This window comes from Tasmannia lanceolata, unplaced genomic scaffold, assembly GCF_043159265.1.
Source record: "Tasmannia lanceolata isolate RefF3 unplaced genomic scaffold, GAP_Taslan_0.1 ptg000008l, whole genome shotgun sequence".
Classification (NCBI taxonomy): Eukaryota; Viridiplantae; Streptophyta; class Magnoliopsida; order Canellales; family Winteraceae; genus Tasmannia; species Tasmannia lanceolata.
The window spans coordinates 24,458,131-24,485,073 of record NW_027518685.1 but is presented as its reverse complement, the minus strand read 5'-3'; the positions used below and the strand labels follow the sequence as shown (position 1 = coordinate 24,485,073).

The window sequence follows — 26,943 nt, the reverse complement described above, 5'->3', positions numbered from 1 at the left end:
CGGCCTTTCGTCATATAATTTCGCAGTTTCCTTCTGGAGGGGGAGGAAAAAAGAAAGCTGAGATTTAAAAAAAAAAAAAAACATCATGAATGGGCGTATAAACACGTATATGTGGTACGACGGAAGTACCACCTTTGATATTTGATCCAACAACTGCTTGATGATGAGTACAGGTTTATATGCTCCCATTCATCATATAATTTCGCTTAATAATAAGCTTACAGTTTATGAATAAAATAGTTAGCTTGTATCCTCATCTTGTAACACACGAGCAAAAAAGACAAGTGAGCTGGTATCATCACGAAATACTTAAAAAAAAGCTGTGGCATTGACAAAATCGTCGGACAAACTATTAAGTTGTCTAGACACACACCCCAAGTTCTCAAGGTAAAAAACACTAAAATACCATTTTTCAGAAGTAATTCAAAAAACCTCTCTCTCTCTCTCTCTTATTTCTGCTTCCAAACATCCGTGGTTGAAATCCCAACCATTTGAACTGTCTTATTTCAGCTTCCAAACATCCCTCCTCTCATCTGAGTGTTTCTTCAGATCACTAATCTGTACAAGTTGTTGATTGGCTTCTTTCCTCCAACCATAACTCCAAACACCCAAATGACCTCTCCTCTCTAAAAACCCCTGTAGTACTAATATGAATTAAAAAGGAAGAAGAAGTAGGAAAATGGTTATGTTCAGGCGCAAATGCTTGTGTATCTTTTTACCCATTGAAATCCAAAATTGCAAAACCTAAACCCAAAACCAATCTTCTTACAAAGTTCATTACTCAACCTCTCTCAAGCAGTAGCATTACAGACTTCATTGACATCACTTCTTGTCATATTGGACTTGTAATCATCAAGATAATGCTGATAAATGTATGAAACAAACCCCCAAATAGCCAACAACATAGAAACTATCTTCACCCCATCCATCTTATCATGGAAAAAAATCACAGCAAGAACTGGAACAATAGGCAAAGCCAAGGTGCTAATCACATTAGAAAAGAGAGATGACACCGCAAAAATCAGCCCCACAACTCCCACTGCAGCAATCTGCCAAGCCACAGCTGTCCATACCAAAGTCATCACATAAGACACCTTTCCCTTCACAAACCCCTCCATCTCATCCCCCAAACCCCTCCATTCCCCGCTGGCGAAAAGACCCACCACACAAACACAAGTGGCAATCACCGAGGTGTAGATTTGCATTTCCAAGACCACTGAAAAGGTCTCCTTCTTTAGAATCCTTTGGAAGGAAAGTTGCATAAGCGAAAGAATTAGGGAGTAAGTAGCAGATGCCCCAAGAGTGCATAGGAATCCAGCCATGTACTTTCCCACGGACATTCCCGTAGGACCTGATGACTCTCCACGGACTGCGAGGAGGATTGTGGAGAAGGTGAGCAGGACTACAGAGTTGATTATGAATGGGGTGAACTTTTGAGAATTGAGAAAGTAGGAGAGGAGAACATTAAAGGCCAATTGGCTTGCGCATATGAGAGAATATGTAGAGACAGGGAGGTATAAAAGGCCATATGAATACATTAGGTTGTCGGCTCCGACAAGTAAACCGAGGGAGACATAGACAAATATGACGGTGGCTAGAGATGATGGGGTGGTTATGGCAGTTATGGTGGTTTGAGGGGTTGTTATGGTAGTTATGGTTGGGGAACGAAAGGCGAAGAGGGGAAGGAGGAGGATTGGAAATGCTGCAGTTTGGACAAGTGTTGCCATCCATTTGCTATTTCCGCCTTCGTCATAGTAGAATCTCCCAAGTAGAGTGGCTACGGATTGGCCAACGAGAAGAAAGACGATGTTGACGATCACCAAGAACCACCATTTCCAGTGTTTCAGTCTAGCAGGTGACGGTTGGTTTGCATCTTTGGGTGAGCTTGGTTCTTGGGCATCTAGCAATGGCAATAACATAGAGTAAAGAGGATTAGTGTATTTGTGGTTAGATGATGAGGGCCCTACTACCGTAAACAAGAAGGTATATGGCCAGAAGCATTGCAAGAAAAAGATGAAATCTTACACATATTGATATCTAAACATCCCAATTCATAAAAGTAATGAACCAAGAGAGTTACTTAGCTAGGATGGATCACTTGTATGGGGTTATCTAAACACTGGAACGAGGGTGACAAACTATCAAGTTTTCGACGTCCAGGAATAAAAAATGATAGTAACAGACGTGCTGTAGATCTGGACATCATGTGACTCCTATGATTCGACCACGAAAATATGATTAATCAATATAGAATTTAAGATTATCCATGAGTAAATTTAATTATCCATGACTCATCTTAATTCCTTGATTCTTCATGTCATCTTGGATGGTCCCCCATTAGATACTGATCGGGCAGGACCATCCAGATACAATATTTTGAAGAGTTTGCTGTTTTATTTGTGCCTTGTTTTTTCACGGGAGATTATAAAACACAAACAGCTTATTGTCATCACATAGGTAGGCTTATGTTGGTGTGAAAAATCAGTTTTTTTTTTTTTTTTCCGCGAGATACAAGACAAGGGTGACTGTCCTGTTCCTCTTGGAACGATTAAAACTTGTCTTATAAGAATAAAGGAGCTGCTGATTTTCTGCGTAATGTGGGCATATTCAATGGACATAAAGATTTACAGGAAGAAGATCAGGGCACAAAACTAAAATAATATAGTAATTGAAATAAGTATACTGTGGATGTAGTTATCTTAAGAGTTTCGAATGGATGGAATCTGGGCCAACCCACACAATATTAGAATGGCCCAATAGTAATGTTTAGTATGAATATATATGTCATCTTTCAAAGAAAAATATTAGAATGGCCCAAACAGTTCATCAAACAAGCACTGCTGTGGAGATGCTATGGCCAGAAAATCACTTTTATCCGAAAATTCTAACCGTTAAGTGGTCAGTGAATGGGGAGTTGAGAAAAGAGAGAGCGATGGATGAATCTTCGGGTCTTCCAGACATCATGTGGGTGGGCCCAAACACTACATTTCATGGGAACTCTCCTGTAAATGTATCTAATGGAATTACTAAACAAAACAACATGATACTGAAGCCTCTGGGGTTGTTCTTCATGAGATAGCAAGACGTAGAACACTTTCTTAGTTCATCAATCCGGCCAAGGGGATGGCCGGAAAATTGGGAATGGCCTTACAGGGCTATACTTTTAGCAAAAGAGAATAAAGACATATTTAGGTTGTTGTTTTGCAACTTTGCTGATGTCATCATGACAGAAATCAGGGAAAGAAATTAGGGTTTTAGAAGGACATATAAATTAAGCTATCTTTTCCATGGTTGAGGGAATGAATTAAATGGGCTTTCATTACTTTCTTCCATGCTTCTTCAAAAAACAACAATCAAGTGAGAATAATTTGGATCAAAACCTAGTTTTTTTTTTTCTATCTAATGATTAGGTGAGGGTGGGTACTGACCTTTGATGTGGAGATGCCCTTCTTCAACCTCGTCCATTTGAGAGAGAGAGAGAGAGAGAGAGAGAGAGAGAGGGGGGGGGGGGGGTTTGTTGAAACGAGAAATTTATATGATGAATGTGCGTGCGTATAAACACGGAAAGGTGGTACGCCTAGTGAGGGGGTTTGTTGAAACGAGAAATTATGTGATGAATGTGAGTATAAATGTAAGATGGAAGTACCACCCTTGATATTTGATCCAACAGCAGCTCGGTTGAGACATTGCTCATGGCGTGAAGGGTTGTTGAGAGATTGTCGAGTCTTCGTTGAAAAGTCTTCTGCTTGGTTTTTTAAGGGGGTGGGGTGTTACACTGTTACTTTTCGAAATAAATCATGGAAAATGTTATCAGCACTAACCCTCACTTTATTAAAAGTCCGGTATGGCCCGCACCATAGGATGATCCAAACTGTCCATTAGATGGGCCATAGCCTAAATAGATTGTGCCTCAAAAATCATTTCCATAGGTTGATCCTAACCCTCAACCCTCCGATCTATAGAGGGTTAGGATCATCCCTCTAACAATCAAGTCCCTCTACAGATCGGAGGGTTAGGATCAACCTATGGAAATGATTTTTAGGGCACAATCTATTTAGGCTGTGGCCAATCTAATGGACAGTTTGGATCATCCTATGGTGCGGGCCATACCGTACGTACTTTTAATAAAGTGAGGACTGCAATCATCAAAATAGAGTAGCGCTGATAACATTTCCCTAAATCATTAATCTATAAATGTTTTACTAGTATTTCTCCTCCCCGTTTTTAGTAAAAAAAAGTTGAAATTTCCATTGGATACAGAAACAATGTTTTTGGGCAAGAAATCGTGTTATTTTTTTTTTATTGTTACTCTGAGCTCACTCTCGTAAAAAAAATCTCTTCAATTTTTGGTCGTTTTGAGATGTTATACTAACGGCATAAAATTAGGGAAATTTGAGGATAGAATGAGTGAGTTGGTGAGCTCCCATTGGTGGGTCCCACGGGCTTGCCCTTGCGGTCCCAATGATTACATCAATTAGAGGGAAGGTGCCCAATAGTTTTGGTTGGAACTTTCAAACACTGGAAATTGAGGCTTGCTACCATCACCAGTGAGGAATAGATTTCTTCGCAGCAAGACAATATGGGCCATTGATCAGGCCAGATAGATCAATTGAATACAGTTTAAGATTGATTGATCTGCTAGATCTATATATTTCTCAGTGTTCCAAGAACTCTGCATTTGCCTGTGGCAATTTCCAAACCTGAAAAATCACTTGTATCTCAAATTGCTAAAGAATTTATAAAGCTCCTAAGCATCTTAGTACAAAAATTTCAGTCCCCCCATAGCTTCCACAAAGTTGTAAATATCAAATAAGTTTTAACCAAAGTTTTCTTTAAACTTCTCATGGCAAATGGTGTATGTTTGGCAACCATGAAAAAAAAATCATAGAATATTTGTTTACCTAGAGTAAGAGAGAAACACAGGGGCGGGAAAGAGGAGGATTTAAGGGGTCGTGAGTGAGGAGAACATGGGATAAGGTTGGAAAACATGGAAAACAAAACTCCTATTTAAAACAGGGGAACTTTTTTTTCTTTGTTTACCAACCCCATGGCATGCTCCCCTCCTGACCCTCTCAAATCTCCCTCCTATCAGCCCTCTCTCTACCTTTCTCTCACATTGGGTAAAGAAATATTCCATGATTTTTTTTTCATGGTTGCCAAACATGTCCTATACAGAAGAGCCAAGCAAATCATGCGCTGTAGAGGAAAAGAAGAAAGGAATGAGAAATCAAATCGGGCGCTAACAAGAACATCCCCCTCCTTGTTGCTGCGACTGTGATGAACTTGCACTGTTGGCCTTTAGATTCACCTCCACCATGTCCTCTTGCTTTGTTGATGATAGTGTCTCCATTCCCGGAAGAGCAGCAGCTATCTTTCGGAACAAAGCCTGGAAAAGACACTTATTTAGATTTCCGCTTGAAAATACATAATATTTCTTTGCTCAGATTAAAAAAAAAAAAAAAACTTTCTTATTCAGATTTTAAATACAAGATGGTTCAAATAAAGAGAAAGAAAACCAAGATCGCCAAATCCTTCAACATAATAAGATGGCTTAAGGGGTTCCTAGCCTTCCCACGGAGATTTGCTCCTTATTTGACGAGAAACCAAGGGGATAGCCTTCCCTGTCTGTTTTGGATTTTGAGAACTGATTGCGAGTCCAACACTGGTTATTGGACTCAAAATTCTCATAATCAGTTCTCAAAATAAAAAACAAACAGGGCCTGAGTGGGGGGGGGAAGAGTTTGTCTGTCAAATGTGATTCTCTGAATGCGAAACAGTGGTCTGTCAGGAATGATGGTCCATGGAGGCTTGCAAATATTCAGAGTGAGATCTTTGAGATAATCACCGCCATTGTTACTAATTTTTATCATGTTTTGTGTGATGAAAATGTGGTGCAAGACTCTCTAGCCAAAGGAGGAGCTAGCAGAGATGCATGTGCTGCCCCTTTTGTAAATTCAATGCTTCTTAATAAAATTTAACCATTTCCGGAAATGATATAAAAACTAACTCCAAGGAATTTACGAAATTACTAGAATATGTGAAAGGGAGAACTATTCAAGCAAGAGGTGCACCTTTATATTGAAACCAGCTTTGGCACTCGTCTCGATAAACATGACGCCGAAATCGCGGGCTTTGGCCTCCCCTTCCTCTATAGACACTTGCCTGTTTCATCATTAATGTGAGCACAATGGTGTAAAAGAAAAAAAATTTGTTACTGTGTGCAAGTGTCAATATCATATCGTGTTGGACATGACATCCACAAGTAATTGGATATCATAGCAAGAAAGTGCCAAAATTTATGTTTGGCAATACAATCCCCCCTTATCTATGTACTATTTACGTTTCCGTTCAGCTGTATACATTTCATCCATATGGTGCTTTTAGGAACTAATTTTTATACAACATTTTTAATATTATCACATAACTGCATGGGTGTGTTCTCTGGTCAGGTTTTCCATATATATCTAACTCCTCATGTTTGTGTACAAGTTGCGAATTTCAAATTCTAATAAAAAAAGGTACTTGTGTTAATAAATCCATACAGCGAAAATCTACGGAAGACATACCAATATAACCATGTAATGTTTGTGCATAAGTTGCAGTTCAAATCCAATTACAAAAATACATGAAGTACAAAATAGAGGAGACTTTAAGGATAATGGTGCCAATAAATCCATGCAACCAACATAAGTGGAAAACATACCAATGAAACAATATAACAATGATTGTCGTTCACAAAAAAAAGTATATAACAATGATTAAGTAAATAATTTGGGACCACGTCAGTGGTTGTGGTGTGATCAAGATAGGTATGGCACAATGTCAGTCAGTGTAGCCAACCTCAGGCACCCATCACTACGTTATAACTTGTAAGAACTTAATAAGGACCAACACCAATCATGTTGATGAGGCCGTCAGAGTAGTGCACATAACAATCCTTATTAGACTCAAAAGTCCTACCGATCTTAGAAGCACATAAAGAAACAAGGAACATAAAAGTCCACTGAACAGATCTTTGACCTTATTGTGACTTACTAGTGCACATAACAATCCTTATTAGACTCAAAAGTCCTACCGATCTTAGAAGCACATAAAGAAACAAGGAACATAAAAGTCCACTGAACAGATCTTTGACCTTATTGTGACTTACTACTATTATCGAGTCACATGAACAAAGGGCTTTGAAAAATAATTGCAACAATTTTACAGTATACACTGTAAACTGGATCACCATAATATAAGAAAGAGGCGACATGTTTTCTTCAACAAACAGATGAGAAGAGGCAGGTGATCATTAAGAATGCTCCAATAACAGAAACAACGTTGATCTTAACATTATCTTACACGATTTTCTATTCAAAAAAAAGAGAGAGTGGCTTAATAACGTAACGCCTGTCTGACTACTATCAATCCACACCATATACTAGATATTTCCTTTTTGTGCTCACAAAATCTTTAGTATCTACAGAAATTACCAACAACCATTTACTTTTTGTGTCGGTTTCTAGATAACTCAAACCATGCTAGATAACTCAAACCATGGGAAGGGGGAAAGGTCAAAAAACAGAATACTGGGTAAATGACAGTCTAATTTGAATGTGTGCGTACAAGATGCTGAAATTCTAGTGCTCTCAGCCTTGGTTCAATTGTAGCTTGCCATGGCTAATATATATTCATCATCAAAGTTCATCTTGGACAGTGCTTATAGATTCTTCTACAGAACCGGTGAGACATCCAGACAGTCAATAATTACCTTTTGTCCACAAGGTCCGTTTTGTTCCCAACAAGGACAATGATGACATCACTACCTCGCTCAGTGCGGACTTCCTCAATCCACTTCGATGTGTTTAGGAAAGACTGCCGGCCTACACCACACAAAGAGGCCAAGGTAATCAGCAAATTCCTCAGGCTTAAAAGAATGAAATGCAACCACAAAGTGAAAATTAAATTACATACAAAATTTAGGAAGCCTGGAGTGAAAACGTATAGGATATATAATAATAATTTTTTTTTAGAAAGTATAGGATATATAATATAATAATAATAATTTAGAAATACTCAAGGTGAAAAGTTATAGAACAAGGACCAAAACTGGATTGTAAGCATGAATTATGGCATGCAACTGTTACCTTGCAAAAGCTATTATAAGTGATGTGACCATAGCAGCAGGGGCGGAGAGACACATAGCGTCACCCCATCCCCCCCAAACACACACACACACACACCACCACCACCAATGACTTTCAAAATCCCTTTTATCACTACAACAAAAAAGGGTTTTACCCAACTAAAAGGAATATACGCTGGTGTTATATTTACTGGCGTTTTTAAACGCCGGTAATATACGTTGCAGAAATTATTACAGAAAGTTAGTAAGCCCCCACCCCCACACTCACAAGTGTAAATTCCTGGCTCCGCCCCTGCATAGCAGGTAGTATCACTGCCTGCATCTGGGGCAGTAATAAATGCAAGAGCATTGGAGTGTTTATTCAAGGGCTCGGTACACACTGCAACAAAAGATCCTTGCCAGGAAAAGGGCTGAAGCATGTACAGGCCAATGGGGTACAAGTAACATAATAGAAATGTTTTAATCCTCTCAGTCTTTTTGGACAAGAAGTTTTAGAATAGTAAAGATGCAAATTCTAAACATGGATGAATACCCCATAAAAATAAATAAGCAAATGGCATAGGAAACATCCTAACAATAAAAATAGAAAGTGGCATACTTGCAACATCATATACAATGACTGCAACAGAGGAGTCCCTGATGTAGCTTGGAATGAGGCTCCTGAATCTCTCCTGTCCAGCTGTATCCCTGGTAATAAACAGAAAAAATAATAGTAACATATCTTCATAAAGAGAAATACAAAACACCAATGGATGTTGTTTCTCAAGTCCCGAGACAGTTGTGCTATAATGCTGAATCTTCAGTATCTAACTATGGGCAAATCGTGGCTTAGGTCTCATCAGTTTTTTTTTTTTTTTTTGAATGGTAGGTCTCATCAGTTATCATAACAATATCAAAGGAAAAGTCAAACATGCGTACCCCCCCCGCCAACCACACACACACACACACACACACACACAAAAGTTTATGGTAACTCTGCTGATATATGGGAAAAACCATCGTCACAGCCTTCCATATTTACAAAAAGAAAGCTTTTATCATAAGGTGGAATGGATTCCCCTTACAATTTCAAACAGGTACTCTAGGGGAAATCTGCCATAAAGAATTGCAAGTTATGAGACATATGGGATTCAATCCAAGTTGGAGATTGCCAGGCATCTTACACCAGGGAACCCAACACCCTGTTGATAGCCAGTCAAAGAGCATCTGTCATTACAAGAAGTTTCAATTTGGGACTTGGGATATTCTCCCCAGACACCCACCCCACCACCCGAAAAATTGTTGGGAACATCTTAGTTTGGGATTTCCATCACATTTCATGAATATACATTTACGTTGACCAGATGTACTAGTTCTGCATTTCCACCATATTAAACAGTTATACAACTAAAACAGAAGCAAAGCTCACAATAGTCTCCCCATAAGAAGGCACTCCTCGATTTCTAATTTCATTTTTCATTCTTCACCAGCTTATGTCACCTTATGAATTGTTACTTCAGATAGACAAAACTTGCCCTCTGCCCTAATAATTTGTGCGACCAAACACATTTGCTAAAGAAAATATGCCACAATGAAAGTAAAGAAAATAATTTGTGCAATGGAAACCACACTTATCGGCCTATTTGCCAGACCAAGTGACAAATAAAACAAAAAAGAAAGATTTTTTTTTTTTTTTTTGGAAAGATAGACATGTTACGTATTGACTGATACACCTGATACATATCGGTTTGGTCACTAGACAATACACTAAGATATATGATATTTTGAACTATGTAGGCATGTAGCCATATTATAAACAATATAAGTTATATTACAAAGACGGCGACATGTTTCGAGAAAAGAACAGTTACATTTATTGACTTATTTATCAACATCCTACAGGTATAGGAACCTCATAATGGACAGGGAAATGACACAAGGCTAATGAAATATCAAATGCTTAATTTATATGGATAGATGAGATACATCACAAAGTTGTGAATCCTACCAGAGCTGCAAACGAACTGTTCGATCTTCAAGGTACATTGTTTTGGATAGAAAATCAATGCCAATTGTAGCCTGTCAATCAAATTCAAATGTATAAGCTTAGGCAAAAAGGTAAAAGAACTATTGCATACGGGAAACTAGATGTAGCTTAAAAGCAAACATTGCAAATTGTATTTGCACTTGCATAACAGTATCCATGACAAAGTATGAAAATATAAACCACATAGAGAACACTTTTACAAACAACCAATCCAGATCCGTACAAACTTGACTCCTAATTTAAGAGGCGTATACAATGATTAAAAAAATCCACATGTACTGCCCTCAAGGAGATCTACTGCTCAAGATTTTCCAATTGGAAATGGACCATGGTATTATCATTGCAACATAAGCATCATAAATAAATAAACAAAACACTGGATTACCCATTGATGAGAATTTCAAATATGTAGATATATAATAAATAAATAAACAAAACACTGAATTACTCATTGATAAAATTTTAAAATATGAGGATGTCTCTTTACTAACGCAAAGCAAGGTTGGAGAGGTCAAAATACTCACATGTGGTATAATGTAACACCAACTCAACTCAACTCAACTAAGCCTTTGTCCCAAACTACTTGGGGTCTGCATGTGGTATCATGGAACATATGTTGATAAATAATAATTTGTTGTAAAAGTTGTATTATGGATTGAAACATATCAATTACGTCGGTGATGATAGTAAACAAAGATACATCATTCAGAAGTTAGTTTGACTTTAGTGTGCCCTCGAGGATGGAAACAAAATCCCTTGGGGAAGATCTCGGTAACCCCGATGTACCCTCCCTCAAGGATGCAAAAAATCCCTCGGGGAAGACCACCAAAACTTGCCAACGAAGGCCACCATCTCGGGTAATTCATTTGATCGTATTCCCTCATTAAAAAGCCACAATGTGGTATATGAAACAAAAAATGCTAATCCATCTAAGGTCATGGACCTTTTTGTCATGTTAAACAAAATTAAAACCCTGTGGTCCTCCTCAATGTGAATACTTCATGAAATCAAGCAGGCCCTCTACCATATCCTTAATTCAATATCCACTTATGTTATTAGAGAGTTTGGGGGCTTCAAAATCATAAGTACAGAAGTGCCCCCAATATATCCATGCTACACTTGTAGGTGCAACTAATTTATGCTAAAGGACTGTATTGATGATATTATTTTTCAATTCACAACATGCCAAAATGTCAGCTCATACACTGATATTTTGCTAACCGGCATGTCATCAATGCCCTGGTCCAATAAGCAATAGAAAGCAGCCACTACATTAGAGCTAAGCTGATCATCCCTAGTGAAGAAGAACCCCAATCATGAAGAGAGAAATCAATAAGCTATGCACACAAAGCAGTCGCAACAGTTGGTAGTAAGTAGTCACTAGCCGACCAAATAACTGAAACACCAATGAAACAAGGAGTAACTATGTCCTCTATGTAACACCATGCATTCGCCATCAATCCTGAACCACAACCAGCAGATTTGACGCAAAAACATTCTACTCCCCAATGAGTAACCTCGGATATGAATAACAGAGAACATGAGGATCCACAAACACTTTTTCGAATCCCCATTGTATTTCTATGGCTTCTTATAAGCAATTGCTTTTTCCCTGGACAAACTTGACCCTCCCTTCAAACAGTCCATTAAGACATTTAAATATAAACAATAATAACTACTTCGTCAAAGATTATGCTGGGGATTTAAATTATCCACATTCTTATACCGATGTTAACAGCATTTGACCAGAGATAAACTAAGAATGCTTGGTTTTTGTTCCCTTGGGATCATCGTAAGATCTCTATTCAAATTCAAAATTAAGAAAGCTTTGTTCCCTTGGGATCTTCATAAGATCTCCATTCAAGTTACTTTGGCTGCTTCTATCATGGATCTCAGGGAACACTAGAAATACAGTAGAAGACATAAAAAGGCAGTTCTACTTAAAATTTATGATATTCTTCTAATTAAACATTAAAAACACCCATAAGCAGGCCATGGAGCGAATGTCGCAGCATAAATTATAGAAGCCATATATTTCCATCTGAATGAGATCTAGCCACCAGAATCACACTAGTGTAAGAATTCAAATGCAATCATGAGGAAGCAAACCAGGATTTTTCTGAAATTCCTAAGAACCAGGTTTCAGATCACAATCAACTGGAAATTTAACCTTACCCGAAATTAAAGATCCAGACCAGACATAAATAACCAAAAGACTCGCCACGAAAACAAAGGACAAATGAATTGAAATCAACCATTCTAGAAATCCTAAGTCTCATCCAAAATAGACGGCAAATGCAAAAAACAGCATAAATTGTGGCTTATTCAACGAAAATGAACTATTGTAAACCTAAACTATAGATCTATTAGGATAAAATTATTCTTGTTGGGGTTCCACGCAAAAGCAAATCATCCCACATCGGAAAAATCGGTTGAATGTGGATGGGTTATAAGAGAATGGGCACCCTCCCTCTAATGGCTAGCTTTTAGGGGTGACTTCTACCCGGTTAAAATCCCTGCAATTCTAATCCAAACTTGTCCCCAAATTTGAAGAAAGTGATCGAATTCCCTAACCCCTAACGACAAACGATAAATGTTTTGTTCATTTCATTTCATTAGCAAACAGACTCGTCATGAAAACTAAGCACAAAAGAATCAAAATCAACTGTTCTACAAACCCTAAGTCTCATCCATAATAGACGACAAATGCAAAAAAAAATTAAAAAAAAAACATAAATTATGGTTTATTCAAAGAAAATGAACTATTATAAACCTAAACTATAGATCTATTGGGATAAGATTATTCTAATCCGATCTGAAATGGCGTCAATTGTGCCTTATTCAAAGAAAAAAGAAGTATTATAGACCTAAACTATAGATCTATTATGATCAGATTATTCTTATCCGATCTGAAACAGCATAAATTGTGGCTTATTCAAAGAAAATGAAGTATCATAAGCCTAAACTACAGATCTATTGGGATAAGATTATTCTAATCCGATCTTGTCCCCAAATTTGAAGAAATTGATCAAAAACCCTAACGGCGAAATATTTCGTTAATTTCATTTACCTGATATGTGGTGTCAAATTTATCGTACATGAATCGATTGATGATACTTGGCTTATTCAACGAAAATGAAGTATTATAGACCTAAAATTGTGGCCTACTCAACGAAAATGAACTATTGTAAAACTAAACTATAGATCTATTAGGATAAGATGATTCTAATCCGATCTTGACCCCAAATTCAAAGAAAGTGATCAAAAACCCTAACGAAGAACGAGAAATGATTCGTTCATTTCATTTACAAGATAGATGGTGTCGAATTTATAAGCATTCTAAACCTAAAATTGCGGCCTATTCAACGAAAATGGAGTATTGTGAACCTAAACTCTAGATCTATTACGATAAGATGATTCTAATCCGATCTTGACCCCAAATTTAAAGAAAGCAATCAAAAACCCTAACGAAGAACGAAAAATGATTCGTTCATTTCATTTACAAGATAGGTGATGTCGAATTTATAAGCATCATAAACCTAAAATTGCGGCATATTCAACGAAAATGGAGTACAGTAAACCTAAACCCTAGATCTATTAGGATAAGATGATTCTAATCCGATCTTGACCCCAAATTCGAAGAAAGCGATCAAAAACCCTAACGAAGAACGAGAAATGATTCGTTCATTTCATTTACAAGATAGATGGTGTCGAATTTATAAGCAGTCTAAACCTAAAATTCCGGCCTATGCAACGAAAATGGAGTATTGTAAACCTAAACTATAGATCTATTAAGATAAGATGATTATAATCCGATCTTGACCCCAAATTCGAAGAAAACGATACGATTAAAAAAAAAAAAAAAACCTAACGAAGAAGGAGAAATGATTCGTTAATTTCAGTTTTTTACCTGATAGGTGGTGTCGAATTTATCGTACATGAATCGAGTGATGATGCTTGTTTTTCCTACGGACTGATCGCCCAAGAAAACCAGTTTGTATTTGGCGAGAGGAGAAACGGTAGCCATTAAAGAGATCGCGAAGAACTTTAAGATGAAGGAAGAAAGTGAAGAAACTGATGATCAGAAGATATGTTTTGGAGCAGGCAGAAGATATCGGCACTCTTTTGTTGGTCTTCTTATTCTCCGTTCTCAGCTTAATTAATAACGCCCAATGAGAAAAGGCTAAATATGGGTGCTAGGGACAACCGCGCATGTCATTTCGTGGGCTAGCAGTTGCATGACAGAGGAGCCACATCTTATTCATCTGAGGTGGCTGCTTGTCACGAAACGGCCGGCCTGCAAAATACCTTCTAGCAAATGCCGTGTAAAAATTATAGCCCTTGGAAAACGAGTAGAAGAAAGTAGGCTGACCGCGAGATTTTATAGAGGAGATTTGCTAGGGAGTATCAGAAAAGTTTTTTTGCGAACTGGCTGTTGCATTAGAGAGCAGCCACATGGATGAATTAAATGAATAAGACAAAATCTGCTGAAAAGTTAGCCTCCGTGGCTGCTTAGGCTCGCAAAATGCCTTCTCCGGTCCCTAGCAAACTCCTTTATATGCCTTCTGCGGGCCCACCATTTTACACCTCATAATTTGATGGGGTGGGGCCTACCATTTTACGCCCAGCCTATCCCGTGCATAACAAGGGGGCATAATACTAGTTTGTTTTTAATCTTTTTTCAGTTATTATTTATCACTCAGGGTTTGTGATGAGTAGTCACAGTCAATGAAATGGGCCCCAAATTGTTGGTAGATCCAAACCATTCATTTGTTGTGACCAGACTTAAATAGGCAGTGCACCAAAAAGTTATCTCCATAGGATGATCCTAACCCTCCGATACGTAGAAGTTTCTAATACAATGTGATCCATTATAAACCTCCACAGATCAGAGAGGGTTATTATCATAGTATGGAGATGATGAACGGTTTGGATCTTCCAATAACGGGGGACACACCACACTTCTCATGAAGCAAAGCTTAAAATAAGTAAAAGGTCCCTTATCTACAATTAAAAGGTCCAGGCACCCTATAAAATCTCCTATCTAAAAAGCAAAATAAAAGGCTACAAGATTTAGGGATTTGATTTTTTCGCCCCACTGTAGGATTATTCACCCCACTGTGACGTTAATTATGGGCAGACTAACGTTTTTTTGACGTCAAATCACTTTAGCAGTGGGAGGTATAATCCTACACAGGGGGCGAAACAATCATTTACCTTCTAAGAAATCAGAAAGTTTTTAACATCATAATAATTTCGTGCTGCAAACAGAAGTTTTTCCCATTTCTTCATCATTTCATTTCCCAAACCCTCTCTCACTCTCTCTCGCTCTCTCTCTCTCTCTCTCTCTCTCTCTACTTTTTTTTCTTGCTCTGAAAACTCCGAGATATCCAACACAATTGCATTTATTTTCTTTGAAACAGGTTAAAATCTCTCTCTCTCTCTCTCTAAATCTGATTTTGTTTTCATTATTTTAGGGAAGAACTCAAAATTCTCGAAGAGAAACTCGTAATTACTTAATTCCTTTCATATTTTATTCACATGTATTGGATTGTGTTTCGCGTCTTGCAGTTCGTGATAGATCAATCGTCTCAATCTTCAGATCGAGTCTCTTACCCACCAATTTTCAGTTCTAAAGGTAGTCATTTAGATGTTTCTTTTTAATATTCTTATTTTTGTTTTTGTTCCGATTCGAAACCCTAAACCCTAGACTTAACTGATTAGCTATTTAAAAGGGGGTCTCACTTGTGCGATGTTGGATCTTGCTATCCGTACGTTTCTTTTCTTTTTTATTATTCAATTATTTATCTCTTGACGGAGATCATGTTTCTTTAATCTTTCTTTTTTCATAGTGTTCATCGAGATAACTAATGCCATGTCTGGTCTTGGGAATCTTGAAACTTTTTTTCTTTTTTCTTTTCTATTGCCTTTTCATTGATATTCTGATTTTTCTCATCTTTTTTCTTATTGATTGGTTTATCCTACCGATTTGCTTTCTTTGTCATTTTTTTCAAACTTAGCATATAATTGTTTCAATTTTTGTATTGGATGCAAAACCCTATATAATTGTTTCAAACATAGCATATATTTTTGTTGATTTTACAAAAATATCGGCTTTTGCGGGTCCTATAGGGGTGGGGGGACGCTTTGGAAGCGGAGGTTAGAGCGGCGTACCAAGGGTTGAAATTATTGGCAAGAGACCACATATCCTTGGAATATGTGATCGTAGAAGGGGACTCTTGGAATGTCACCGGATGGTTAAATGGACTCTTCGTTAGGTGGTTTGACGAGATGTTTGATTGGGTGACGTCTTATTCAATAGAGTCTGTTCATGTTCAGCGCTCCGCTAACTTGGTAGCGGACAGGCTAGCCAGAGATGGTGTCTCAAAGGATGAATTGGCTCTTTATGACTTGCTTCCTCCTTATTTCGTTTTTGTTATCGTAGTGCTTTCTCATTGTTGTTATCTTGCTTTGCTTTTAATAAATTGGCTGCTATTTTCCCTTTAAAAAAAAACATGCCCCTTGAACTGATCACCTTATGTGCATGAGACAGTGTACAAATGTTCGAAAAGGGCCTAGATGGTCATAGCCTCCATAGGGTTTCATCAATCTCAACTTTGATGTTAGTTCTTTATATTACTACGTGGGGCAGATCTGAGCCTGGGTCTGTGGTGATTGGTGAGCTTCCTTGATGAAAATTTGGAATTTATCTTCCAGTTTGGAGGTTGGGCATGTCTTGAGGGATACCAATCCGGTGGCAGATTCTTTAGCTAGAGATGAACTGCTACAAGATGATCCCCACTCTGCTTACTAATAGGGGAACAAACAAGGGAGAACCGGCACTACCCCAGCCGGTTAAGTAATTACAAAGTTCCGTAACCTCTTCATATTGGCTGCCGAGGTGCTAGGAAGGTCTGTGGAGAGGGCAAAGCAAAAAGGTCTCATCATTAGCATGACTCTCCCAGCTGTGGACTGCAGCCAATTACTTGGACATCCTTAGCTGCCTGTTTTTTAGTTTTTTTCCTCTCTTCCTCCTCTCTCGGAGGAAGATAGTGATCTAGTTTTTTTATCGCTTTGGTTCATTAACAAAAGTTTCGTTATACTTTAAAAAAATTAAATGTATAAGTCACCAAATAAAATATTGAGTCCTTTGGTTTGAGTTCCCTTTTTTGGTGAATATGCTAAAACTAGAAGACAATATTGAATACTTTGGTCTGAATTCCCTTGTTTGGTGAATTTGCGCATTTTTTTGTAGCCTTTGACCAGTTAGTTTAGGCTCCTCCTTCCTGCTTTGTTCTTTTTAATAAAGCTTTTGTTACTTTTAAAATAAACCTCTTTTGGTGAATACCCTTTTTAGCATTTCATATATGTTTCTTACATCATTTCTTGGCATTTTGCCTCAAGTCTTGACATTTCTGCTAAGGTACCAGGCTTCCTACTTTTTTAGCATTGCCTCCAATACCCCTTTTTTAGTTAAGTAAGAATTTAGAAACTCTTCAATACCCCCAAGCGGCCAAGCCTTCCGAATTGTGGTTGTAATATCTTGATTTTTCAACTGCATTTGTTTTTTACTGTTGCCAATTTTCTCTTTATGTTACTGTTTATCTTTCAAGTACACACAGTCAACCCATCAAAAAAAAAGTACACACAGTCGCTCATACAAATAATGTCTAAATTGATGCTCCTTATTTTGTGATTTTTGACCCATTGTGAATCGTAATTTTGACTTTGGTTCTTCTTCTGCAGCTAAGAATATTCACGTGTGACGTTGCCAGCTCTGTCTAAAAATCAACAAAATGGTTTCTTTAGAGATGAACGACAGGAAAAGTATGCTTTCTTGCCTAATTTGTTCTTGCTTTCTGTCCCAATGATTAATATTTTATAAATGGCATAATGACACTGCTGAAATTTAATTGACTCTTGAAGTTATCAGTTCAGTCACATTTATATATTTTTTTTTCTTCTGATTAGGCTATGAGATGGTAAAATCTTTTTTTGTTTCCTAAATATTAGTTAACTATTTTATATGAAACATGCTCTTGACCGGGATCAATATTTTTTATTCAAATCTTGTATGTAATAGTAACACATAGAGAGACCTTAGTAGTTAGTACATGCTGTGTTGGTAATTTTATTGTATCTTCTTTGGTCTTTTGAGGATTTGGGCATACGTTGTTGCATATCAGCTCTTATTTCAATTTTAAGATAAATTTTATGGAACTTTGTAATACTTCGGATGTCTTCTCTATGATTTTTTCTGGGCTACTTCTGATTTGTTAATCTACGATCACACTTTACTACTACATTTTTAAGGCTGGTATTCTTGTCTAGAAATAACTGAATGGATACACTCAATACTTTTGTTATTTTATTTACGTTCACAATTCAATATTTAAGGCTACTTCTCAGTGTTTGGTGATACCTAGCATTCTCGACTACGCAACATTGGTTGATCATAGAGGAAGATGTTCTTGTAGAAACTTCTATTGTTACTTCTATTGTTTTTTTTTTTTAATTATCAGTCAAGATTTCTTCTAGGTTGTTCAGTAAATTTGCATTTGAAAACATATATATTAAGCATTTAACCTTCAAGCCTTCCATTGTGAATCTTAAGTTGGTAACAAACATTGTTTTCTTTTAAATGGTGATTGTATTAAAAATTTAAAACAAAACAAGGAGACCGAGAAAATCTCAATAAAACAAAATGGTGCAAGAGCTACAAGAAAAAGAAAAGAAAAAAAAGGACCAGGAAGATCAGGGAGGGAAGAAGTCAAAAGTCGGTATCTCATCTTTGACAACTTAGGATTGGGAAAGCATGTCTGCATCGCTATTGGGGGATTACCACAAATCTCTGACCTCAATGTCTCCTGACCTTGATCAAGTCACAGATATCCTCAATCGTGTCTTCAAATCTACATGGGAAGTTGGATCCCACTTTCAACCATCTAACAACATTGAGGCAGTCATCCTCCATGTTGAGGTGGTCGAGCAAAGACCGATCCACAAGATGTGTGCCAAAATAAAGGGCATGCACTTCCTAGTCCTTGGAATCTTGCTCGTTGATGGGCCTCGAGAATTCCCACCTAGTCTCTCTCCAAGGTCGTCAGGAGACCCCTAACTCCAGTCCGGCCTGGATTCTCAATGCTAGAGCCGTCGAAGTTTCAACTTTAGTTATCTCGAAGGGAATCCCACCTAGGGCAAGGGCGCTCCTGCCTATCATTCCTCGGATCCCATCCTAAGGCCTCTAGAAGGAAGTCATCGGATGTTAACGAAGTGAGGCACTTGCCCAATGGAATACTGTTGCAAGAAATTACCTTTGGATATTGTTCCTGCGACTAGATACTCCTTTGAAGACTCTTCTATACCTTTCCTTCCAGACCTACCAGATTATAGAAACAAGAGTGTGCTTCCAGAGTAATCTAAATCTAGACAGCCAGGGGGCAAATTTCCATGCCGCAAATAAATTGGTCATATGACCTGGAAGACCCCAATTAACCCCACAAAGATTAAACACAAACGTCCAAATCTCGCACGTGAACCTGTAATGGTGGTATGTGCCCTCGCAAGAACACAGGATTGAACTCTGGAAACACACTGCTGAACTCTGGAAACACACTGCTGTGTGTGTGTGTGTGGGGGGGGGGGGGGGGGGGGGGGGGGGGGGCGCAGGGGGCAGGGGGCCTCCTGAGTCCTAACAGACCTCAGCCTGTCAACGACACCAGAACCAGAATCCAAGGTTCCATGACTAGGAACTACGACCTCCCGTTGGCCCACCGAAATATGGATTTGGGCCCTACTGTGCACTTGCCTTTCCCACGGGCGGTTCCATGTATACTGCTTGGCCTGAGGACATGGTAAAAAACTTTTATCTAAGCTGGGTGCAAATACCGATTCTAGGAGTGTGAAAAGCCCCCCCTCCCTCTTCCACACACACACACACACACAACACACAACACCCAACCCACTCACACACACGCATCTCACATCACCAACATAGGGAACAACAATTGAACAGGTGTTCGCCAGCTGTTCAGTAGCTCTGACTGAAGGGAATACATTCAAACCTCCATCACCGAAGTGCAGCTGGTAAGATACCTCAGTACAACTGTGTAGTATGTGTAGGCACACGCTGATGCCAAGGAGATGACGCTGATACTCTCTCTCTACTTCTGACCCCCTTCCCCAACTATATGATGATCTTGGAAACCGCCGAAAGAAATGTCCGAGTATCATATGTAATAATAACAAACACACTCAGAAAAAAGAAGGGGAATATTGCAACTTGAAAGGGGTGAACTCTTGGTGTGGTGTGGGAAGTATTCAAATTTTTATGTAGCGATAATGTCTCCTTGAGGAATGATTGATACTGTCATGTAGCTGTAATGTCCACGTCTGTATCTATACTGTTCTGAATGAACATGATTACTCCTATTGCAGTTTCATCTCTTCTCTCTCTCTCTCTCTCTCTCTCTCTCTCTCTCTCTCTCTCATGTATCTCTCCTCTTTTCTTAATCTCTTTTCTCTCTTAAACCTAACTGGCCCAAACTGCAACATGTCTTAGAATCCCAGTGTTGTTTCCCTCTATCCCATGACCAACATTTCCCTCTATCTCATGACCAAAGAGTTTGGACATCTAACGCCACCGGATCATTTTCCGTTTGCTCCTTTTTTAGCATTTGGCTATGGAGGATGGGTGCTTGTCTAAAACATCATGAATATGGCAAGCCACGGCTCCCCCTCGGATCGTGGCCTTTGCTTTGACGGTGGCATGCAAAAGGATCAACACGTTCGAGCGACTCAAGAAGAGAAATTTTTCATTAGCTAATAGGTGTAGGGCTGGCAATTTCACCCGAAAAAGCGGGGATCCGCCCCGCCCCGTCCCGTTTGGGGAGGGGATTCCCCGATTTGAGAGGGGAATGGGAATATAAAAATTGTGGAGTTGTCCCCGCCCCGCCCCGCCCCGTTAATCAAATAATCAATGCCATTTTTTTTTTGTAAATTTTTAAGTTTTTTTTTTTAAGGAAAACTACTAGAAACTCTGTGGATCGGCTACAAGATTCCCCCAAACATAAACTTAGCTTGTCTTTTCCTTTTAATTAGCTTCTGAGAGCATTTTGGGAACTATAATAACCTTTTCACAGATGTTGAAATAATAAAGACAAGCTGAGACGCTGAGTGTATGCAATTATCAAAAAATCGTAGTGCCAACAGGCCCAATATCGGTGGCGAAAATAAAATAATAAATTGCATTTTTATTTTGGTTAGGGACTTAGGGAGTTAGGGTTTCCTTAATTCCTTCCCACGAAAGAAACGGCTTAAAACTGATCTGAACGATCCTAGACCCACAATAAAAATGTACAATTTATTTGTGGGAGATGATTTTTCGCCCCCTAGTTGTGGATCAGCTAATCTCAAATCTAGCAGGCGGTGGCCAAAGGCCCAAAGTGCCAATTGCCAAACCATACCAACAGCTCGGATCACCTTGCGTGTGTGCCACGTACCACATTACTACATTAGATCACAAAAAACAACAACCCAGAACATGACTCGCTTCGGATGATCTGGATTGTTCATTTGCTAGTCCCTAATTTGGTATGGTATTGAACGGCCAAAAATCATCCCAAATTAGATGGTTCTATCATTTCCCCAGTAATTAGATTGAGATGTGTCATTTCCCCACTCCCCAGTAAATCAGTAATTAGATGGTATGACTATGGTATTGAACGGCCTTCACAGAGACTGAGAGACACAACACATAGAATATCAAATGGACACTAAAATAATAGGGATAATTACATTTACACCCCCTCTAGTTTCTGACACATCCACTTCCACCCCTATAGTTTAAAATGTGACAAATACACCCCTGTAGTTTCAATTTGTTTAAGGTAGGCCCCCTCAGCTGAACTGCTGAAGGTTCGTCCAAAGATTGAAGGGTTAGGATGATCCGATGGAGCTGATTTTTTGGGCACACCCTATCTATGTCAGGGCCCATCAAATGAACGCTTTGGATCATCCAAACAATGTGGGCCCACATTATTTGGATGATTTTTTGGTAGTGTTTGGATTCGGGTATGGGCCCACATTATTTGGATGATCCAAAGCGTTCATTTGATAGGTCCTGACATCGATAGGGTGTGCCCAAAAAACTAGCTCCATCGGATCATCCTAACCCTTCAAGACTTCATACACTTGATCTGTCTAACAATTTCTTCACCGGCGAAATTCCCTCTTCTTTAAGCCACCTGAAAAGCCTTGAATACTTGTAAGTACCTTTTTGATGAAGAGAAAAGTGCTTCTGAAGTTCGATTCTTTTAGTTCTTGAACAGAAACCCATAAAGAAAAATATATCAATTTTTTGAACCATTGAATTATTTCAAGTTCTTTGACTTCTTTCTCTGAATTGACAAGTAAAAACATAGATGATTTTGTATTTGCAATTGTGTTCTTGGCCTGATTCTGACATTGGATATTTGATTTGAAAGTTGAAACATCAGGAGGCTTAACAATAACAGTCTTTCAGGAGAATTTCCTTTGTTTCCGAAGGATGCGGGGCGGGGCGGGGGAGGGGATTTTGTCCCCGAAGGATGCGGGGAGGGGAAGGGGAAGGGGATCAGATATTCCCCGCGGGGAGGGGAGGGGGATTCCCCACCATCCCCGCAAAGGGGAAGGGGAAGGGGAGGGGGAAAATTCCCCGCAGAGGGGAAGGGTTAGGGGACCTCAACATCCGGCCCCGACCCGCCCCGTTGCCAGCCCTATCTTATGCAAAGAAAAGGAAAAAACGTTGGATCATGTGTTGCTGCACTGCGCATTCTCCTTCAAGTTAGGGAAGCCTATCACCAGAAGCTTTGGTATGTCTTGGGTCATCTGTAGATCTGTAAAGAAAACTATTCTACATTGGAATGTCGGCCCGTTTGGAACCGTAGGATGAATACTTTAGAGGGCTGTTCTATATGCCCTGAAATGACACATTTGGAGAGAATTAAACGACCGATCTTCGAAGAAAAAGAGAAAAGCCTCGCAAGGATTATAACAGAAATTAAAGTAGACCTTGTTTATTGGGGCAGGAATGGATTCACCTTAGTGGCACATACGATGGGAGACATCTTAAGAGAGTGGAGGGCGATCATTTGGGAGAGAGAAGATGGGAGACATCTTTAGAGAGTGGAGGGTGGTCGTTTGGGAGAGAGAAGATGGGAGACATTTTTTGAGAGTGGAGGGCAATCATTTGGGAGAGAAAATCACCAAGGCAGCTATTAAGTGGCACCCTCCACCAATTGGGTGGATAAAGTTCTATTTTGATAGCAGTTCAAAGGGTAATCCGGGCTGAGCCGGAATCGGTGGAGTATTTCGAGATAGTATGGGGCGCACACTTTTTTCCTTCTCTAGCCCACCCCGGGAATGCAGATCTTATGAAGCAGAAGCGAGGGCCTTTTTACGGGCTTAAAATGGTTTGTCAAAGGGAGGCACACCGAACTAGTTATCAAAGGTGACTTATCTAACGTCATAACATGGGCTAGCAATAGAGCGCCGGGCCCATGGGATTTAGCCAACATAATTTCAGATTTCCGTGACCTGCACTTATCACTACACATGGAATTCTTGCACATGCGGCGGTCAGCAAAAACAGTGCGGATAAGCTGCCCAATGAAGGGGCTGATAGAGAAGCCATAGGGATCAGTTAGATAAGTATAGTGGGCACTGTGCAGGTATTCTTTGATGGGCCGAATGAGTTGGGGTAATATACTGTAGATGCTGGGACACCTTGTCCCCTCTCTTTATTTGGACTGAGATATTCAATAATATTTCTGCTAGCTTTAAAAAAAAAGGATTCAATGGAGAAAGCTCCTGATTTGGAGCTCAAACTACACCTTTCCACTTGAGAAAGTTGTGCATTTTCCAACAAAAAAGTTTAACTATTAAACTAATAATCTTTCAGATTATGACGGAGAGCGCATTTCTATACCACCCTCCTGTTGAACTGTTAAACTGTATACTGATACTGTTGTTGGAGTTGGGCTGGCTAACATTAACGGATGCCCCTGGCTGATAAGGAATATTTGATTTTGCTGCATTCCACAATGCATGCTTAAAAAGTGTAGGCTTCTGTGATTTTGAATGAAGCTAATACTTACCTGGACGGAGTCTTTGGGCGATCAAGAAGGCCCATGGCCTATGTTAGCGGTCTCCGTTGCACTTGGGAGGGGAGGGCTAGCATAGCATCTCCTCACTCAAGTAGGAGAGTGCGCGTCATAATTTATGGAATAGGGGGTACGCGCACGCACGGCCCCGACCATATCTCTAATCAATATCTTATCAAAGTTTGCAGAATCCTTTTCTCCATGCATGCTTTTACACACTTTATTATTGTAATTAGTTATTACTATTATTAGTATTAGTGTTATTATTTTCCTATGCTTTACTCTTTTCGTGTATATTTCTTGCTTCCAATGATACTTCTAGTGCTGTCACCATAAACACATCCATTTCTATATGGATTAGTTGCTGCCTACTTTTTTTCTTCAATCTTTTCATCATCATCATCATTATCTCCAATATTTTTTTTTTCTCTAACCTTTAGATCTATATAAAATAAAACAGAGATTGGCCTGGGATTGACGGGCTTTGGTGTATTTTTCTCATTTTTGGGAATTATTTTCTTCTTTGACGAGGGCCTTCTTGCAATGGGAAATGTAAGTTATCATTTCTATTTCATACTTACTGCTTTCTGTTCCTTTTCCTTTTCTTTACTCTCTCTTTGCTGGTGTTAACGATTGGCTTATGTGTGTGTTACTTATCAGATCCTCTTCTTATCAGGGGTGATGTTAACTATTGGATTGAAATCAACTATGCTATTCTTCATGAAGCCCCAGAACTATAAGGTATGGTCATTTTATTGAGTCTTCTTTTGCATATTCTCTCATTATTCTCTCTCGTCTCATCAGTGCACTTTTGATGATTGGATAGGGTACAATTTCATTTGGTGCTGGTTTCTTTCTGGTCCTTGTGGGATGGCCTATCATGGGCATGATCTTGGAGGCATATGGGTTCATTGTTCTTTTCAGGTCAGATAAATTTCTTTCATTCTTTTGAGCCTTCTATTGATGTTGCATATACTTACTTGCGTGGTTTATCATCATACAGTGGCTTTTGGCCGACTCTGTCAGTGTTTCTCCAGAGGATACCAATTCTTGGTTGGGTGTTCCAGCAACCGTTTGTGACTTCGGTAAGGAAACTTGACAACTAAGGCTGTGTTTGTTTTTGTGAACCAACCAATTACTCCAAAAGCTTAAGCCGTTGGAGGAGGTGTTATTAAATCTTTTATACTTTAACACTCTCCCTCACGTATGGCCCCTCTTTTTAGGGTTGGCCTACGCATGGCACATGTGGCTCCTCTTTTGGGTTTGGCCATTGCATGTGGATTTTGACTATCAAGGACGTTTGAACTCATGACCTTTGCTCCGATACCATGTGAAGCAACCAATTACTCCAAAAGCTTAAGCAGTTGGAGAATATGTTATTAAATCTTTTATACTTTTTAACAGTTTTGGATTTTGAGAACGGATTGTGAGTCCAAAACTGATCACAAACAGGGCCCAAATCATATTTAAAACACACACTCTCTCATCTCTCCATGATGGTTGAGATTTGGTTATTATGTTGTGCAGTTCTTCAACCGCAACAGAAGTAGACGAGTACCAGTGTGACAATTCCAAGGCAATGTGGACACAGCGAACCAACACGGGGACAAATCTGCTCTAAGATAGTCTCTGACCAAAATTTGAACACTCTTGATCGTGTTTGTTTGTGTCGCAGTTGAAAATGTCTCTGTGATTGTTGAATGCCCTCATGTGTATAATTCAGCGTTTTTCGCGTGTCATGCTGAAAATGTATATGGGATTATCTTGACAACCCCTTGGATTCCTTGTCGTGACAATTTCAGTTCTGCAATTTCTTTTATCTCCTTGTATATCGCCATTGTCAATGGCATGTGTGGCTATCGTGAATTTTTTTTCCTGGAATATTAGATTACCCAATGGTGAAGGAGGGTGGGAGATGGATAGACGCGAGAGGGACTGAGTGAGGAGAGAGGGTAGGAAAAGCCTGAAAAATTTTGGAAACAAAAAACTCCACCCAAAATAATATTGATTTATTTTCCTTGTTTTTTAGTCACTTCTCACAATGCTCATTCGTGTCCTGCCCCTTTCTCACCACTTGAGAAACTAATTTATCATGCAAAAAAATTCATGGTTACCCGACATGGCCTGGGAAAACTCATTTTTCAGGGAAAACTTATTACAAGAAACTTCATACAAAACAGTCACCAAGGTTGAGTTATGTACTGTGTCAGCAGATAGTATGGTTACCCGCGTTCTTTTCTAAAGTTGACATTTTGAAGGAAAATCTCATTGGACCCGAAGGCTTATGTTAATTCAAACGACAACAAACACATATACTTGGATGGAACAAAAACAAACTAATTCTAGATAACAATTCAGGTAGAAGAATGGATGTATATTTTGTAATTACTCACTCAATTCTAGACGATTTGGGGCAAATAATATCCAAAAACACTTCAAAAACTTCAAACGAGGTTATTTCACTATTAAAACATGCAACCAATTATTAAGCTATTGGAGGAGGTATTATTAAATCTTTTATACATTAACACTCCCTCTCGCGTGTGGCCCCTCTTTTTTAGGGTTGGCCTTACACGTGGCACATGTAGCCCCTCTTTTGGGTTTGGCCATTGCATGTAGATTTTTACTATCGGGGAGGTTTGAACTCA

General features: G+C 39.0%; 3 protein-coding genes and 1 non-coding gene across 5 annotated transcripts; 2 read left to right on the top strand and 2 right to left on the bottom strand.

The window, feature by feature from the left end:
* Positions 1 to 274: 274 nt before the first annotated feature.
* LOC143883467 (putative purine permease 11) lies at positions 275 to 3,677 on the bottom strand. Its single transcript, XM_077386817.1, has 2 exons — positions 3,429 to 3,677; positions 275 to 1,900 (listed from the first exon to the last, which is right to left on the bottom strand). The coding sequence occupies exons 1-2, from the start codon at positions 3,463 to 3,465 to the stop codon at positions 792 to 794; spliced, it is 1,146 nt and encodes a 381-aa protein (XP_077242932.1). The 5' UTR covers positions 3,466 to 3,677; the 3' UTR covers positions 275 to 791.
* A 1,024-nt stretch (positions 3,678 to 4,701) lies between these two features.
* LOC143884926 (ras-related protein RABH1b) lies at positions 4,702 to 14,295 on the bottom strand. The gene is made up of 6 exons (XM_077388790.1): positions 14,065 to 14,295; positions 10,116 to 10,186; positions 8,727 to 8,815; positions 7,754 to 7,865; positions 6,072 to 6,162; positions 4,702 to 5,386 (listed from the first exon to the last, which is right to left on the bottom strand). Exons 1-6 carry the CDS (start codon positions 14,179 to 14,181, stop codon positions 5,240 to 5,242), a joined length of 627 nt encoding a protein of 208 aa, XP_077244905.1. The 5' UTR covers positions 14,182 to 14,295; the 3' UTR covers positions 4,702 to 5,239.
* Positions 14,296 to 15,410: 1,115 nt separating this feature from the next.
* On the top strand, positions 15,411 to 26,124 carry LOC143884925 (vesicle transport protein GOT1-like). 2 transcript variants are annotated; one of them, XM_077388788.1, is made up of 8 exons: positions 15,412 to 15,577; positions 15,726 to 15,792; positions 17,901 to 17,981; positions 24,756 to 24,847; positions 24,956 to 25,036; positions 25,122 to 25,219; positions 25,299 to 25,380; positions 25,823 to 26,124. In XM_077388788.1, the coding sequence occupies exons 3-8, from the start codon at positions 17,951 to 17,953 to the stop codon at positions 25,859 to 25,861; spliced, it is 423 nt and encodes a 140-aa protein (XP_077244903.1). In that variant the 5' UTR covers positions 15,412 to 15,577; positions 15,726 to 15,792; positions 17,901 to 17,950; the 3' UTR covers positions 25,862 to 26,124. The 2 variants fall into 2 exon arrangements, with proteins under 2 accessions (XP_077244904.1, XP_077244903.1); XM_077388789.1 differs by lacking the exon at positions 15,726 to 15,792 and having other exon boundaries at positions 15,411 to 15,577.
* LOC143885630 (U1 spliceosomal RNA) lies at positions 24,282 to 24,447 on the top strand. Its single transcript, XR_013253517.1, has one exon. It is a non-coding gene; the product is annotated as a U1 spliceosomal RNA (small nuclear RNA).
* Positions 26,125 to 26,943: the final 819 nt, after the last annotated feature.